Consider the following 16517-nt stretch of genomic DNA (forward strand, 5'->3'; position numbering starts at 1 on the left):
AAAAAAAAAAAACAATGACAATTTACTTTTTTTCTATTATTAACTTCTTCCTTGTAAAGCTTTCATTTAAAATGTTGCCATCCAAGTTCCACTTCTAAAAAGTACAGGGAAAAGTACAAACACAGAAATCTCCAATGTTCATTGTTCATCAAATTTTTATGAAATCTACCTTGCTCTTTTCTTTTACCAATCTCATATTTTGCTATATGGCAAATGCATTTTCTAGGATTTTTCAGATGCTGTCTGATTTTCCCTCACTGCTTTACTTATCTTCATTTCTACACTTTCTCTCCTCTTCTATGAACACATTTGCTCTTCCTTGCTTAGATTTTGCATTTCAAATTAATAATTTTATATTTGACACTTAAGGCTAAGTATCCCAGTAAACACCAGGGATATTATACCTCTGCTTGAGGAAAGGCATATATAACTTTAGAGTTAACAAATTTCATTTACAGTAGATAGGACATACCTGCAAGCCCTATGCAAATAAAAATTTGTATTCTTCGTTTCCACAGATTTCATGGTTAGGGAAATAGAAGTTATTCAATGTGACAGAAAAGGTGTCTGAAATTATACATCCCCTGTCAATAGGATTCTTAAATTAATTGGTCTGCTCTTCAGGAGCTTTTTCTTCTTCAGTATAAAGAGGTCTATAAGCTCAAATGCCTTGCCCTCATAATATGTTATGTGAAAGCACAAAGCGACTTATATAATAACAGTATAATTTAGAACTTATGTCAGGTCTGAGACTAGGCAAGCAGATTTCTTTGAAAAATGAAGACTAAAACATTTATGAAGCAATGAAGCAAAATATTTCTTGAAAATATATTGATTTTCATTAGAATGTTATTGTGAAAAAAATTGTGATTTTCTACTTAAAAGTAATTGGTGGAGAAAATCTGTGTAACATTTGCCAGGTATAATGCAGGCAGAGAGCTACTGTTTTATTATTTGTTTTTTTCAAATGAATAGATGAATATTTAATTTCAACTATGTAATTAGCTAAGAAGCAAAATTATTCAAAGATTAGATTTAACTTGAGTCATATCTCAAAATTATTATACAATCATATAAGCCATGCATATAAATCTATTTTTTGCACGGTTATTTAAAAAACTTTGTCTCTCTCTCCATTCCTACACCAGTATAGAAGTATTGTTTTTTTGATGCTTTTATCTCAAGAAAACAACCTTGGAAGATTCTAGAGTTAAGGGAGTACTTTTGCTTCCCATTCATAACAAGCTTTTGCAATAACCCTACAGAAGATTCACAGAGCAAGAATTTGAGATACACCACTTTGAACTCTAAAAAAATGCACCTCAAATGGCTTAACAGAAAGGACCTTGAAATTCTCTGCAAAGCAAGAGAGCTATTTTTTATGGAAACAGTGAATTTCCCATCCTTTTTTTTTATCCAGAACTTCCCCTCAAGTCCTCTGCATAAGACTGGAGGAGTTTGTTAACAAACTCCCTCTTGCCCTACTTTATGTTTGCCCTCATCACAGTCTACAGTACTGTCCTGAAGTCTGAAGGAAAAAGTAATGCTTTCTGTCACCTCAAAGACTATGCATCTGCTCCTTGCCTGTGCTCCTCACTTTCTCCCCTTTCTGCATATTCCCAAGTCTCCAGTGTTCCTCTGTCACACTCCTCAGGGTATCTTCCTCGACCTGCTTATGTTTTCCCTGGTTATATATCCATGTAGAAGAACTAATCACTTTTCTCCTATGTAGATTCTCTTTGATTGAAGAGAGGCAATCAGGCTATGCCCCGCTCACAACTGGTCTTCCACACACGTTAACCCAAAAACAGCAAGTCAAATAGACTTGGGGGCTGACTCACACCTAAATGAAGGAACACAAAGCCTGCGAAAATATCACACACTATGAAGCTTATCATTTTAGGGGTATGCTTTCACTGGGTCAGAAAAAAATATTGTCATTTCATGGTGATTATCTGTTTTTCTTGCAAAGAGAAAGCATGACTTGTGCATACTTGCAAATACCCTTGAAGATAAATCAGTGCTTCCTTATTAATTACAAATTACTTCCTTTATGATCTGCCTTTTTTTTTTTGTGATTTTCCCATTACACATAATTGAGATTTTAGACCTCAGCATTAAAAGAATAATAAATTATATACCAAATATCTGAGACATGGCACAGATCTTTGTGAACATTGTGAGACATTAGATATGTATTAGTCACTAGTCTTCAAATGAACTATAATGAGTAATTTCATTCACCCAAAAATATTTCAATAAGTTCCTTTAAAGAATCATAAACAGTTTTAAAAATTTTGAAATCAATGTTTTTCTCTATTTTTCTCATGTTCATACAACAAAAAACCCTGTAATTTTTAAAGTAATATATAAATCTAAGAAACATATTGATAAAAAGTTTGGATTTTTTCAAAAGGCATCTGTTCAGTCATAATACAATTTCATTCAAAAGAAGATCATAAGAATTCTGCTCTGACAGCTTATTTCTCTCTACTGACACACCAAGGTTTACCTGACTAGCTTGGACCTGTAGTACAAAGAAATCACAGAACTTGCTCCAGAAGTGTAACAGGGCTATAACTACTTGAACTGTAGGGGTAAAAAAACACAGGTAAACCTGTGAATTGTAATGTGTTATTAGTTACAGGAAAGAGTAAATAAAATAAGGACATAAATGCTGAACAAGAGAAAGAGATTCACTGAAATGTGCTCTATTACTTCAATAATAATTTCAGTAGAGACCGAAAGGGACCATCATAAATTATATATAATTTACTCTTTATGTAAGCTTAATTTAATGAGCCAGATGTTTTTAATTTTGTCAAACTATAAAAAATCAAAGGCTACCAATATGATTTAATTTCTGAATAAGTAGTATATTTCTGCTTCATTAATTCTGATTAAATTTTGACATTAATTCCATACCTGTTCTGCCAGATGAAACCAGCAAAATATTAAATATAACCAGATAAAATTCCTTATTTCTAGAACTTTCTGTCTTAATCTACTTCACAGATGACTAAAAGGATGACTAAAATTCTTGACCAAAAACCCCAAAACACCAACTACCCAACAAAACTTCCCTTCATACTGTTCCTATTCAGAACATTTGTTGGAACTCAGGTCATCCCTCTGGCTGCCCTGGATGGTTCGAGCCCCTGCCAGGAAGCTCAGAGACCTTGGCACAGAGCCCAAGACACCTGTGCCTTTGATTTTGACCCATGGAAAAAATTACCAACCTTAAATGAGGAATTACAAGCCACAAAAATTTAAGTAGAATGATAGTTTGTCATAGGGTGAAAAGTAGAATTTTGAGGTTTTTAGAATGGGGGCTCGAGGTCCCAAGAAAGAGGAATTTAGGCATATCTTGTCCTTCTTCTTCTTCCTTACCTCCATGTTCTGAGTGATACTGCAACTTTCAGACTGGTTTAAAGTAGAAACTCACTGTCTAACACAAGTGACAGGTATTAGAAAGTTATTGTAAATAATGTACATGTAGTTTTTGGTATAAAAAGATAACACAGCCCCAAGGGCAGTCACTGTGCCTCTGTCTGACCTCGGCAAGCCAAAGAAAGGATGTTATAGATAAGAAATAATAAACAACCTTGAGAATAAGAACAGAAGAATTCTGATTCCTTCTTTGACTGCTGGGCTGAGAAAAGAGACTTTCTAACACATCTCAGTCACTCTGACCAGCAGAAATCCCAAGAAACAATGACAATTACAAAGCTTCCCTAAAGCTTAACTACAGCAATTAAAGAGTATGATAATGATTAAAAAGCACTTTACTATTATCACCTGTATGAGATCATGCATCTAAGTAAGTTATATACTGTCCTGACACAGAAAACAGTGCATCCATCATAGAAGGCCAATTGTCATAAAGTTCTTAGGATTCATCACTTTGATGGTTTTCACTTATGAAATGAAGTTCAATAGAAATACCGAATATAACACAGAATAATTTCAATCCAAAACCTATCACAGTATTTTTACTTGTAGAGGATATATAGGAGTCACAAGATTTGAATTTAGATATTCCAAAACTGCCTTACCATGGTGTAGTTGTGAGCCACCTTCATAAGCTCTGTGCACCCTTGTGCATCAGCAAATGCTCGTATTCCCAAACAGTTGGATGGGTGCAAAAGCTTCATTAGAAAATGGCAGCAAACCTCTACTACTTGGGGAAGCTGGAGAAGGCAGGCAGCTGCTAACAGGTTTTCAATGGTGTCTTCCTTTAATTCCAGGCAGCCTAAAAAAGAAGTATTGACAATAAATGCAAACTTATTTACTTAGTATTTACAAAATATACAGTAGCAAATGATGTTTTTTATAAATAATTGCAGCTCTATATAAATAACTCTACAGAAAAAGTGAAGGAAAGAAGGATTAATCTCCCTGACTAAACACCCCAGTGACCTGGAAATTACAATATTAGAAAAATTTCTTTTTAAATTACTATTAATTCAACTATATAACAGGCATAAAAAGAGAGACTGCACTGTATCAAATGGAAGAGAAGATTTGGAATATCTGAATATCAACCAGGCTGTTGATGGTTGCTTGTTGGGTTTATTTTCTTTTTCTCATTGAAATTTGTGATAAAACTTGTGCTATCTTCAGTGGCACAGAGCAAACATCATAGCCATTTACTTCATTGAAAAGAATGAAATAACTGCCTAGTATAGTATGAATAAACCCATAAATACCTCTTCAAAACAAGGCTTAACAGTCTTCTAACATTGTGTTGCTTATTTGTAATGTGACTTTAGGATTAATGCTATCTGAGTAACATATGGCAGGCTTCTCATAACACACAGATCCTCTAAAATAATTTATATTGGGGAAAAGAGCTATTTATTATTACATATATTGCACTTAATTCTGTAATTTCACAAGTCGTTATCTTTACCTTGCAGACTGACACACTTTTTAATAAATAAAAGGTATAATAGAATAAAATAAACTTCAAAAAGAATTTATTTTAGGCTGGAATATGTAATTCTTGTTATAATGCTCCCCCCAACCATAATACTAAATTTAATTTTTACAGTGGAATCTTACAATTCTATTACATTAATAACTTAAAAATCTTCAAACTAAAGATTACAAAGATGTTTTGAAGAACTGAAAAAAAAAAAAAAGAATAGGCAAATAAAATGCGCAAATTTAATACAAATTATAAAAAAATACTTCTTATTGTCTTGTGCTGTGCTCAGAAAAATACTTTCTGACTATAAGAGGATTAAGTGTATATTGAACCTTTTCTTAACAGTATTATAGTTCAACACCTATACTCACTCTTTTCCCCACACAAGCTTTGTATTTGTTGTAAAATAAAAAAAAAAAAAAAATCTAAAAATCCTAATAATTCTATTGCATGGTGCTAAAGAGTTCTAAAATCCTCAATTTCAAAACAGCATGCCATTGGAAAGAAAATACGCCTTATATTGCAAAACTAAACCCAAAATACAGTAACATTAACACTGCCCATCCGATCTTTTCTCCTTTCACTGTATCTGGAGCTTTTAACACAGGAGGGAAACTGTGAAGTTCTCCTTTACTAGATTTAGTTATAATGCATCCTTTTGCAAAGGTCAGAGCATCAGATCAAGCGCACAGCCTAATTTCAGTGGGTTTCCTCTCCTTATTTTTATTCTTTTATTAATGCCACATGAGGGGTTTTTTTATATTATCTAACCTTTTCTCACAATTCCTGTACATCCCATCTTTATGCAGTGTGGTCAGAAGGCACACTCAGCAGCAGATTCTTGGCTGACCCATATATTCATCAATGACACTCCCACATTTTCTGCATGCCTGCAGGTAATGGCTGGCCCAACAATTCTGGAGGAGTTCCACTGTATAAAGTGGAAGCATTCAAAAAGTAGTCGTTTTCAGGTTAAAAATGACCATTCTGGTAACAGAGGTAAAAAAATTAAAAAAAAAAAGGAATTCTAAATCTCCTTTTCTTCCATGCTATTTATTTTTCAACAATGAGCTCAAAAACCTCTCCAGCCCTACAAAACTGATCCAAGTAATATTTCCAAAGTGATGTAAGCATAGAAAGAATCACTTTCAATATCCTAACTTTATGAGGAAAGGTAACACTCTCATGGTTTGGCCTTTTTATGGTTAATGGTAGATACCCTTAGGAGAAGAACCCAAAGGAATCAGCTGAAATCACATCAATTTATTTGTTTTCAAATTGAGATATTTTCTGTTCACTTTAAGGTATACTAGTCCTGGTACAGTATTAGTTGGGAAAAAGTACAATTAAACTAAGTTTAAATCAACAAAATATATTGTTTGATTTATGAATCATTTATTTATGTATTTCTTTATGTAACTAACATGGAAACTTTGAAAAAGACGCTTCACATTTTTATAGAAGAGTGTGAATACATTTCTGCTTTACATTTTAATAGAGGAAGTAAACATACAACCACTTATGGCATATCTAGGCATACGAACATATTATAGCTTTATTTATTTTTTACTAAATTCAGAAATACTAATTTACTACTTAATACATCTATGATAAAAGCTAGAAAAATACAGTCAGTTTGAATTAAAGAGTTTATTATTCTTCATTCCTTTAGCTTCAATGATAGATAGGTTTTTAATCCATCTAAATGTCTTCCAAATCTTACCTATCTTCTTTTTTAAACATCAAGACACCTTCATAAATTTGTTCACAGGGTCTGTATTCCCTTTTTCAGAAGAGTGCTATGACATTTTTAGGCAAATTCCTCTGGGATATCAAGTGTTTAGCATGGTCAGAGTTTGAAAAAAGAAAGCTGTTAAGGGGCTCTGTATATAAAATATGAAATCTTCAGACAGTTTCATATTGGCAATTAGAAGATCCAAGCATCTATTTAAAAATGTTTAATAGGATATTCAAGGGGCATTAATATTACTGCTTCCTCAATTCATCTTCCCCTCACATTTTTATGCAATAAAAACTTGCATAAGTGCCTTGGTCTGAGAAAAACAAATTAACTAGAGCTTAAAATCTGCTTTTGTATTACATTAATTAAGATGAAAAAATATGAGGAAAAAACAATCAAAAGAACTTTAATGAATTCTAATTGTTATTCTAAATTATAGCTGTATTTGCAAAAAATTTTATGTGCATTGCTTATGCAGAAATTAAAATGCCTGTCTTTAGCATGCATTCTCATAATGACTACATAAATTTTATTACCTCATTATCAAATGTGAAGCAGAGATCATATAAGAATTCTCTGATATTCTTTTTCTGTTCCTTAAACTTTTCCCAAGTTCAGGGACAGTTATGTCTTGGAATTGGTTTGAGGGGTTTTGTTTGTTTAGGTTTTTGGGTTTGGGTTTTTTGTTGTTGTTGTTTTTTTTGTGGTTCTTTTGTTTGTTTTTTGGTTTTGTGTGTTTTTTTTTTTTTTTCTCTTTTATTCTCTCTTCTACACTATTGACTATACTTCTACTTATATTGACTAAACTATTTTTGTTTACAGGGAACCACTGCACCTTTGCCCTCCTCTGTATGATGTTAAATAAGGTCACTCTGTATCACAGGAACAGCGGCCCACAAGTATTGACCAACAGATTGGATCTGTGGTGGGACAACTCAGTAGGTACAGATCATTTGCTCTGGGTAGAAGCAAAGAATTTTTACCTAAATTTCTAACACATCATAATAACTTTTTACATCATGTTCACAGTAGTTTTTTTTTTTCTTTTGTAACAACACACTTATCCGTTCATAGCAAGACTCCTCAACATTCTTAAGAGCATTGTGTGTACAAGGGAAATCATGGGAAGTGTCAAGGAATTGGAAACAAAGACTAAAGCTAATTCCTTGAAATCACGTATTTATCTTTTTAACCTTTCTATTTCATGTGTCTTGATCAATTGTGTGGCAGTTTTGAAACGTTGCTGAATGGAATTATTTCTGGAGGCTAATCTGTTTTAGGAGGCTAATCAGTTTTTAAAATTTTTAAAATTTAATTTTTTTTTAAGGCAATAAATGGTATCAAGATAATATTTATTCATCTTATGCATAGTAGATTAATTGATTACAATAGGAAATTGGTTTCTTGAAAAAGCATCTAATTCAATTGAAGACCTGAAAAAGCTTATTAAAAAGGTACTATGCCTCACACTCCCATAATAAACTTTTTTGCCATTGCTTACCTTAATCATTCCAAATCTTAGGTACTTTGAGATAGCCACCTGACCTAATCACCCAAGATCTCCATTTACAGTTCACGGAGAGAAATAGGAAGCCTTAGAGCAGTTTTTACCTGCTCTGTTTCAGTCAGGTACTGCAGAATGAGATGAACCACTCCCTGAATGGCTATTTCTTGATTTCAGCTACAAAATGAGGACCTTCATTTGTCTTACTGAGACACTACAGATATTCATATTTGCTGATATGAATTCAGTTACTCTGCTCCCAAACACAGCACTGGAATCATTAGAGCCATCAGGTTTCAGGTGATGAAACACTCTTTTCGTTCAATTCTGATGATCAATTCTCTTTTTTATGGTCAATTTCTGGTAGTGACATAGTGTGTAAAAACACCTCTTATGTCTATCCATGAGCACCAGTCAATGAAGAATGCTATAAAAATTGTCATCTGCGTAGCAGAACATATTTTAGTCTCCAGTTTGACCTATGCCTTAAGAGAGAAATTCTACATTGTATTGTCTTCCATATTTATTATAAAGCTGAAGATGTTTTCAGAGAAAAAAACAGGACACAATATATTCACTTAGCAGAGTTTTCTTCTGATCAAACTGTGTTTTATTTCCTATTAATTATTTGCTGCAGACCACGTTAATCAAGTACAATCATAGTTGTACTTGAGGAAGAAGTCATTCTATGGCTAATTGTGTTTATTTAACATCACAGAATGGTTTGGGTTGTAAGGGTCCATAAAGATCATCTATGGGACAACAAATGGGGGACAGAACAGAGACCACAGTGCAATTATGGAATGGATTTTTCTGGCTTTGGTGGGATCGAGACCCTGGGAAAAGAGAAAACAGATATCAAAAACAACTAGGAAAAGAACGGTATGTAACTATCAAGATCTTTGAAATTATGCAGTTTTGTAAGGCTGCCAAGTAATGCAAACAATAGGCTATCTGCAGCTAGTGGGAAATTTTTGCCAAAAGCTGTGGCTGCCTGGAGCTGTAACAGTATAAAACTGCACTGTGAGAACAATACTGCAACTTCAATAAATGGCTTCAATGACTTCAACTTCTTTTTGCTCAGGCTTCTTGCTTGGATTACTTTTTGCACCCCTCCTTTGAAGCCCCGTCCCTCAGTCTCACAGCAATCATCTACTTCCAGCCCTCCTGCCATGGGCAGGGACATGTCCAACTAAATAAGGTTTCCTCCACCCAGCCTGGCGTCGAACACTTCCAGGGTGGAGCATCTCCTCCTTGTCTGGGCAATCTGCTGAAGTACCACACCACCCTCACAGTAAAGAATTTCTTCCTCTTATCCAATCAAAACTTACTGTACTTCAGTTTGAAGCCTTTCTTCTGTCTCTATGTGCTCTTATACATATTCCCACTCCACCTCTCTTGTAGGCCCCCTTCATTTAAGTATTATTATGTATGAAATAATTTCATAAATTATTCCAGAGACATAAATATTCAGCTTGTAAAAAATGAATAAAACCACCATCACAGTAATATCAGAATTCTTATAAATTAACTAGATTCACTCTTTTAAAATACTGTACAATTATTTGCACCCTAATGTCATATCTTTTGAGTAAGTGGACTAAACTGGCCTAATCACGTGACCTTCATCAGTACTGCCAGTCCCCTTCATCTAAATAGCATGGAAAATTACACCATTGCAGAGTGATAAGGAAATGCTATTAACAAATTAAAATCCCCCTGAGCAGGAAACTTCTCGCAAATGTCTGGCTAAAGATCAGAAAAATATATTAACCAAAATAATCCCCAACGTGTTACCTTTTCATCTCCTGTTCTGAAAAAAACCCCTCAAAGCTACAAACAAAAACACCTCTGTTGTATAACTGAAATGTCAGGTATTAAAAAAATTTGTCCACTGACTCATACAAATCAGCTTTTTAGTGAGAGACATTAAAATGTTATTTTCTCCTTATGCCATTCGTACGCCTTAACTCATTTTATACACTTGAACTTAGTCACCTGTAAGATGTACGTACAAGTAACAGGACTAAAAGCAGCAAATCATTTTAGCTGTTAGCCTCATCTTAATAAAACCTTTATATCAACTGTGAAGAAAGATATGTCAGCACTCTGAGATACAAGAGATGTTTTTCCATTAGTTATAGAAAAATTGTTAAAATATGAACATCATTCTTGGGATTTTATGCTAAATATTACTGGTTTGTACTTGCACAGATGACCATTATGTTAGCAGTTTTGTCACCAGTAATTCAGCTAATATACAGCATTGCATTTGGAATTATGTATATAAATATGGAATTATATATATAAATAGAGGAATAAAAACTCACAGTTTAAAACAAAGAAAAAAAACCCCAAGATAAAATTTACCTCAAAAAACATATAAACAGCACTTACTGATTAAATTTGAGACAGCACAAATTTTGCAGTCATTCACAAAATAAGCTGGGAGATTACAAGAATTATTTCAAAAAAACTAATTTAATCTATAAGGCCTTAGTTTCTCTTAACTGCTTTTAGTCAATGGACTTCAGTACTTATGTTTGTTTCTAGACTGTATGCTCTGATCATCATGCTGCACACAGCAAATGGCACTCCAGGAATTTATGTTTGTAAACAGAAAGCAAACTTCAGGTTGAGAAGGGGGGGAAGTTTCATTCCACAAGACTTGTACCAAATTTGTACTTGTACTTCTTGGAGAGATACAACCTTTCTATTACACTGAACACAATCAAGATTTGGCCTCTGGTGGGAAAAAAAAAAAAAAAAAAAAAAAAAAAAGGACAAAAATGTCTCAAGGACAAAGAAGCTCAGCTTTTAGATTTGAAGGAGCAGTATTTTATTCTCCACACCTGAAGCTAGCTCAGAAGCAGGAGCACTCACCTCTGCCAGATAAGCTTCTTAACTTCTCAGGCAATGATTTGGCAGCTTGTGCTACAGCACAGAGCAGTTCAAATCCATGCTTAGAGAACAAAAATTTACAGAAATGAAGGCATCAATTGCCAAGAAAAGATTTTTGCTTATGATCCACCTTACAGCCTAATGAAATCTACTTTTTTTGGGCTGGATTGCACTGCTGGGAGATGTGAGTACTCCTGTCACATCCTGTTCTGAGGCTACATTTCATCAGAGCTGCTGTCACATGGGCACAGAGCAGAAAGGCAGTGAAGGTGTTTTACAGTGCAGGAGCAGAAGTAAACACCTGAAAGGTGAGAACCTCTCTCACAAACTACCATTGCAATTTTCATTATTCTTTTTCTTTTGTTTTTGGAACTGGAGATACACAGCTGAGCTCAAGAGCGCTGGATACGGGTGCGCATCTCCAGGGTAGGAGCTCCAGAAAGAAACACATTAAAGAGTCAGACCACCCTACAGCAGCCTGTCTAATCACTTCACTGATGCCATTCAGGCAACAGGCTGGCATGTGCCAGATGGCCATGTAGAGGGATGACACTCCATTCAAAGGAACACTCACTTTCCAGTCATGTCCTGTATTAATGTTCAGTACTTGTTTTAATCTCTGTTTGGAGATGAAGAACTTTGAGCCTAGCAAAGGAAAGCTTTAAAAATGCGCCCTGAAGTTTACCCAGTTATCTGCTCTTCCCCTCCATACTCATTGCTTCCCTGTGTCTGTCTGAATTTATTTTTATTGACTTCTCCGCAATAGTAGATTGCATCAGAGTACAAGGAAACACAGTCACTATCTATCTCTCCATTATATTCTAGATAATTCTGAATACTCAAAATTTATGGATATCCAATTCAGAGCTCTTTCCTAAGTGCTTCTCATATACTTTGCCAAAAGAATGAGACAACAGCTGGTTCCTGGTACATAATTGCCAATTCTGTCCTTTAATGAAGTATGTTGGGTAAAAGGAAGAATTACAATTTGTTGGAGTGTAGTGTAGAGCTCCAGGAATGAGCAAGGACTTTGTGTTTCAGGGACAGGAATGGAAAATATCTGCTCCAGATGGAAACAAGATCCTCAGAGATTGGCTAAGAAAAAAAAAAATAAAATTGAGGAGTCAGTCAGTCTCTGCAGTTCTTTACAATAAATGGGTCTCTGAAGTTCTTCCCTACAGACCTGAATTATGTGAAAGCCCGCAGTTTGTTTTAGGATCAGAAAAATATTCTGTGAAGGAAGGTATTTTTATCCAAGCAGGCTGACATTCACAGAGGACAGAAGACAACAATCTGAACCTACAGTTATATTGAGGAATTTTGAAAGATTCTTGCATTGTACACATGGGCAGTATAGCTGAGAATTTAATCCTGATGCATAAATAAGAATCTTATGAGGAACACTGTATATGAAAATGTCAATCTGAAATGTAACTGGAGCAAAGGTACATAGGAACTTTGAAGCGTAGTCAATGTGGAACATCCGTGGACAGATATCTGAATTATGGCTCTACAGATTGTGCCATCACCATCCTACTTCCTACTTCCTTAACTAGAGCAACCCTGAAGTCTTCTTTGGATAACCCTCTTTGCAACACTTTCTTTATTGACTCCTGAGAAGTGTGACATGTATCATAACAAGTATGTCTCTTTATTTACTCCTGAAAAGTATGACATCTATCATTCTGCTTCTAGAAGAGAGTTTCACAGTGGAACCTCCATATCCAGAAGTTTATCCAATGTCTATGAGCCCCTAGGATGATATAGGAGCACTTTTCTGTACTGTCCATTACACAACAGCTGACAAAGTCTTTCAGATCAATTAACTTATCTTAATTTGTCCTTTTATCACTCATCACAGAGTTCCTGGAATAAATGATCTCCCATCTGAAATGAATGGAAATTTAAGGGCCTATTCTTTGCAAGTGGAAAGTCAACCATCAACTGCACAGCAGAGAAAATGTAGTGGGACAGCAGCAGGTAACAGTCTCCTTCAAAAAGTGCCACTTAGACATGGTCCACCTTCCTAGGGGTCTCTAACATGATAGTACAGAACAAATAACTCTTGAACAAACTCAACATGTCACAGAGGTAGAGGCAAAGACCTTTATAATACCAGGATAGGCCACTTCTCAATGTGATCAATATATAATAGAGAGGAGTATCCTGAAACACTGTAAAAATGCCACCAGTACCTAAAATCCAGGCACTATTCGTTTGAGCACAAACTTTTAATAAAATACCTAACGTTGTATCCATTGACTTAAGCTTGTCTGGGGCTTCCATCTAGCACTGAGGCAAAGGGGAATGAAATGGCCTCAGTTTTACACCAAACACTGTCATCCTCCAAATGGCAGTCACATTCAAACAGCATGTTGTAGCATAATCCAGTGGCTGTGATAGCCCCGGGACTCTTGACACTATTAATTGGCACAAGTCAAGAGTATTGCTGAGTTGTCTTCAATGTTTGTTCACAGAGAAAACTGGCTTTCACCAATTAAATAAAAAAAAAAAGTCCCCAAACCACAATCAAGAAAGAAATCTCCTTGAATATTTAATTATTATAATCTCTGTGCTGCAAGAACCTAAAGGTCCTTGTGCTTAAAGGCATGTTCCTACTTGCTACATCCCTGCTGTCTGCCCTGTGTTATTAGCTATAACACTGACAAAGGCACTTGACAGTACTTTAATTAAAGACTCTCCCAAATAAAGTTTAATTAAAAGCTATACAGTAGGGCTTGAAACTCCTCCATGTATGATATATTCTCTATTTTTTTTCAGAGATGTATAAATAAATAAAGGATTTTTAGTTTTCTGTTGCTTAAATGGGTTTTGCTTTTCCAGTTTCATTAACAGTATGAAAGCACCAACCTACTCTTCTGATCACTGTTGGGAATGCATGCTAATTAGATATCCCAATGCTAATTAGATTTCCCAATATAGGAAATCTATAGTAACTTCACAGCTCTTTTGTATCTTCAAAGAAGGGCTCCCACAGCCACCAATAGCAGAAAATCAACAGAATATCAATCTACAGTTTCAGTCTTCTCTGAACTATTGAAGCAAAATTGAAAATAATGAAAACTCAAGTTTTAAGATCAAAAAAGAATCACTACCTAAGAAAATAAGATGAAGAAACAGTCATCTGTGTAACTGTTATATTGAATTCTTAAAAGATCAAAGATTACACATCCATCTATCCCAGGGCACTAAAATCTCAGTCATAGATTTTTTGCTATCAGTCATCTTGCTGCTTGAAAAATGAAACATACTTTTTGCATAGCCATTGCAGCTGTGTTGGCTTCTGATTTCCTCACTTGGCTCACAAGGAGGAGATATGCAAAAGAGGAAGTGTTGTTTCCTATTAAGTTACAGTTCTGCTATATCACAGACAAAACATTCTTTGTCTATTTGAATAAACCAAAATAATGCAGCCAAGTTAGATAATGAATATTAATCTATTTTTTCTCATTTTAATAATATTTTTTACTGGTCAAATATATCTTTTACAAAAAACAGTCATAAAGCTTTTTTGATTTATCCTTGTGAGCATGTGTATAGAACAAGAAGCATATAATTTTGATGGAGTGTTTTTCTAATAAATTCACATCATCTACATAATTTGAATTATACAAGTTGTAATTACATTATAATGTAGCTATGTCATTAGAAAACTTTGTGCATGTATCAGATAAAACAAAATGTAGTCACTACATAATTAATTTGTTTACAAAAAATATAAGTTAAATATCTATATATATAAATCCTAAAACACTTCCAAAAAACCCCCAACCCCAAGGCCTAACACAGAGTTTATAGAATATATTTCAACACATGCCAATTTTTTCAACTTTAATCAAATTCCGCTTTACACGTACATCGAGAGTATAACTTTAAAATTAAAAAAATTATTCACATTGAATCTTCACAGAAACTTCAATGTTCTTTATTATCTTTAAATCAGTACTTTTGGTTGTCTAATTTTCTGTTTTTCTCTTAATACTGTTAGATTGGCAGGTGCCTCCATTCAAGAGCTGCTCTAATCAAGGCTGTGCAAGACTTAGTGCCTCTCCTGGTCACCATGTAATTTTACTTTGCCAGTTATTTAGAAATCTATTTGTGTACAGAACCTCAGAACTGCAGAATCACAGAATAAACTGAGTTGGAAGGGACCCTCAGGGATCGCTGAGTTCAGCTCTAAGCCCTGCACAAGACCAACCCCAAGAGTCACACATGTGCCTGAGTGGACTGTCCAAATGTTTCTTGAACACTGTCAGTCGATGCTGAGGCCACTTCCCTGGGGAGCCTCTTCCAGTGCCCAATCTCCTCTGAGTGAAGAACCTTTTTCTAATATTCAGCCTGAATGTCCCCTGGGACAGCTGCAGGCCATTCTCTTGGGTTCTGTACTGGCCACCACAGAGAAGAGATCAGTGCCTGCCCCTCCTCTTCCTCTCATGAGGAAGTTGCAGACTGCAATGCGGTCTTCTCTCAGTCTTCTCGAGGCTGAGCAGACAAAGTGAACTCAGCTGCTCCTCAAGCCCATTCACAAATCTCATGGCCCTCCTTTGGGCACTCTCTAATAAATTAATGTCTCTCTTAATATTGTGGTGCCCAAAGCCACACACAGGACTCGAGGTGAGGCCGCCCCAGTGCAGAGCAGAGAAGGACAATCCCCCATGCTTGGCTGGTGATGCTGTGCCTGATGCACCCCAGGACTATTTTTCCTTATGTGTCTGGTGTACAAAATCTCCCTTGTGATGAACTTTAATTCTGATATTTTGCAACCATATTAGATTTTATTGGTGGAGGGTCTGATATCAGTTTATGATATCTTCACCTATAATAATGCTTTTCATAGACACATATATTTTATCCTTTCTAACCTCCTTTTTAATATGTATGATTCACAGGTAGAAATGCAATAATTTCACTAGATTATAAAAAAATATAAACTTGACTGAAAACTTAAACTTACGGATAATAAGATGTGGAAATGGTTCCATCTTTTAAATCACATCTAAACATATTTGCACTGTATTATTCTTAACTTCTACATTTTTGCAAAGAAGTACATGTTCAGCTGTATTTTTTCTGATTTGTTTGGTGGTCCCCAGGGAAAACCTTCTCTGTAATAGCAGCAACTATCAGTGATCTTTTTTTTTAAGACTCTTTGAGTTAAGAAAGTAGTAACAGGAAAAATAAAGTAGGAGTAAATAACTGCCCATTTGTCAAAATTGTTTTTACTTCCTGAGGTAAAACAATAAAGAGCTAAACTGGTTACAGACCTGAGTTGCTGAAAACTTTTTCACACATTGCACAATCAGTAATCAGAATTTGGCAGCCAGATTCTCCAGATATTCTGCCCAAGTCTAGACAGGTGTATGCTCTCAATTAGAGATCAAAAGTCTGAAAGGGAATTTCTGTTGGCCTCTGTGCTTCTG

At 35.0% G+C, this 16517-nt stretch overlaps 1 protein-coding gene across 2 annotated transcripts in view; it reads right to left on the reverse strand.

Moving 5' to 3' along the window:
• The window catches only part of KLHL1 (kelch like family member 1), a 182203-nt gene that overhangs the window by 97328 nt on the left and 68358 nt on the right, over positions 1-16517 (reverse strand). For both annotated transcript variants that reach the window (XM_050974172.1, XM_030235167.2), the window contains one exon: positions 4056-4252. In XM_050974172.1, coding sequence (XP_050830129.1) covers positions 4056-4252 — 197 coding nt within the window. The remainder of the gene's footprint in view (positions 1-4055; positions 4253-16517) is intronic.

The sequence above is a fragment of the Serinus canaria genome, chromosome 1 (genome assembly GCF_022539315.1).
Source record: "Serinus canaria isolate serCan28SL12 chromosome 1, serCan2020, whole genome shotgun sequence".
NCBI lineage: Eukaryota > Metazoa > Chordata > Aves > Passeriformes > Fringillidae > Serinus > Serinus canaria.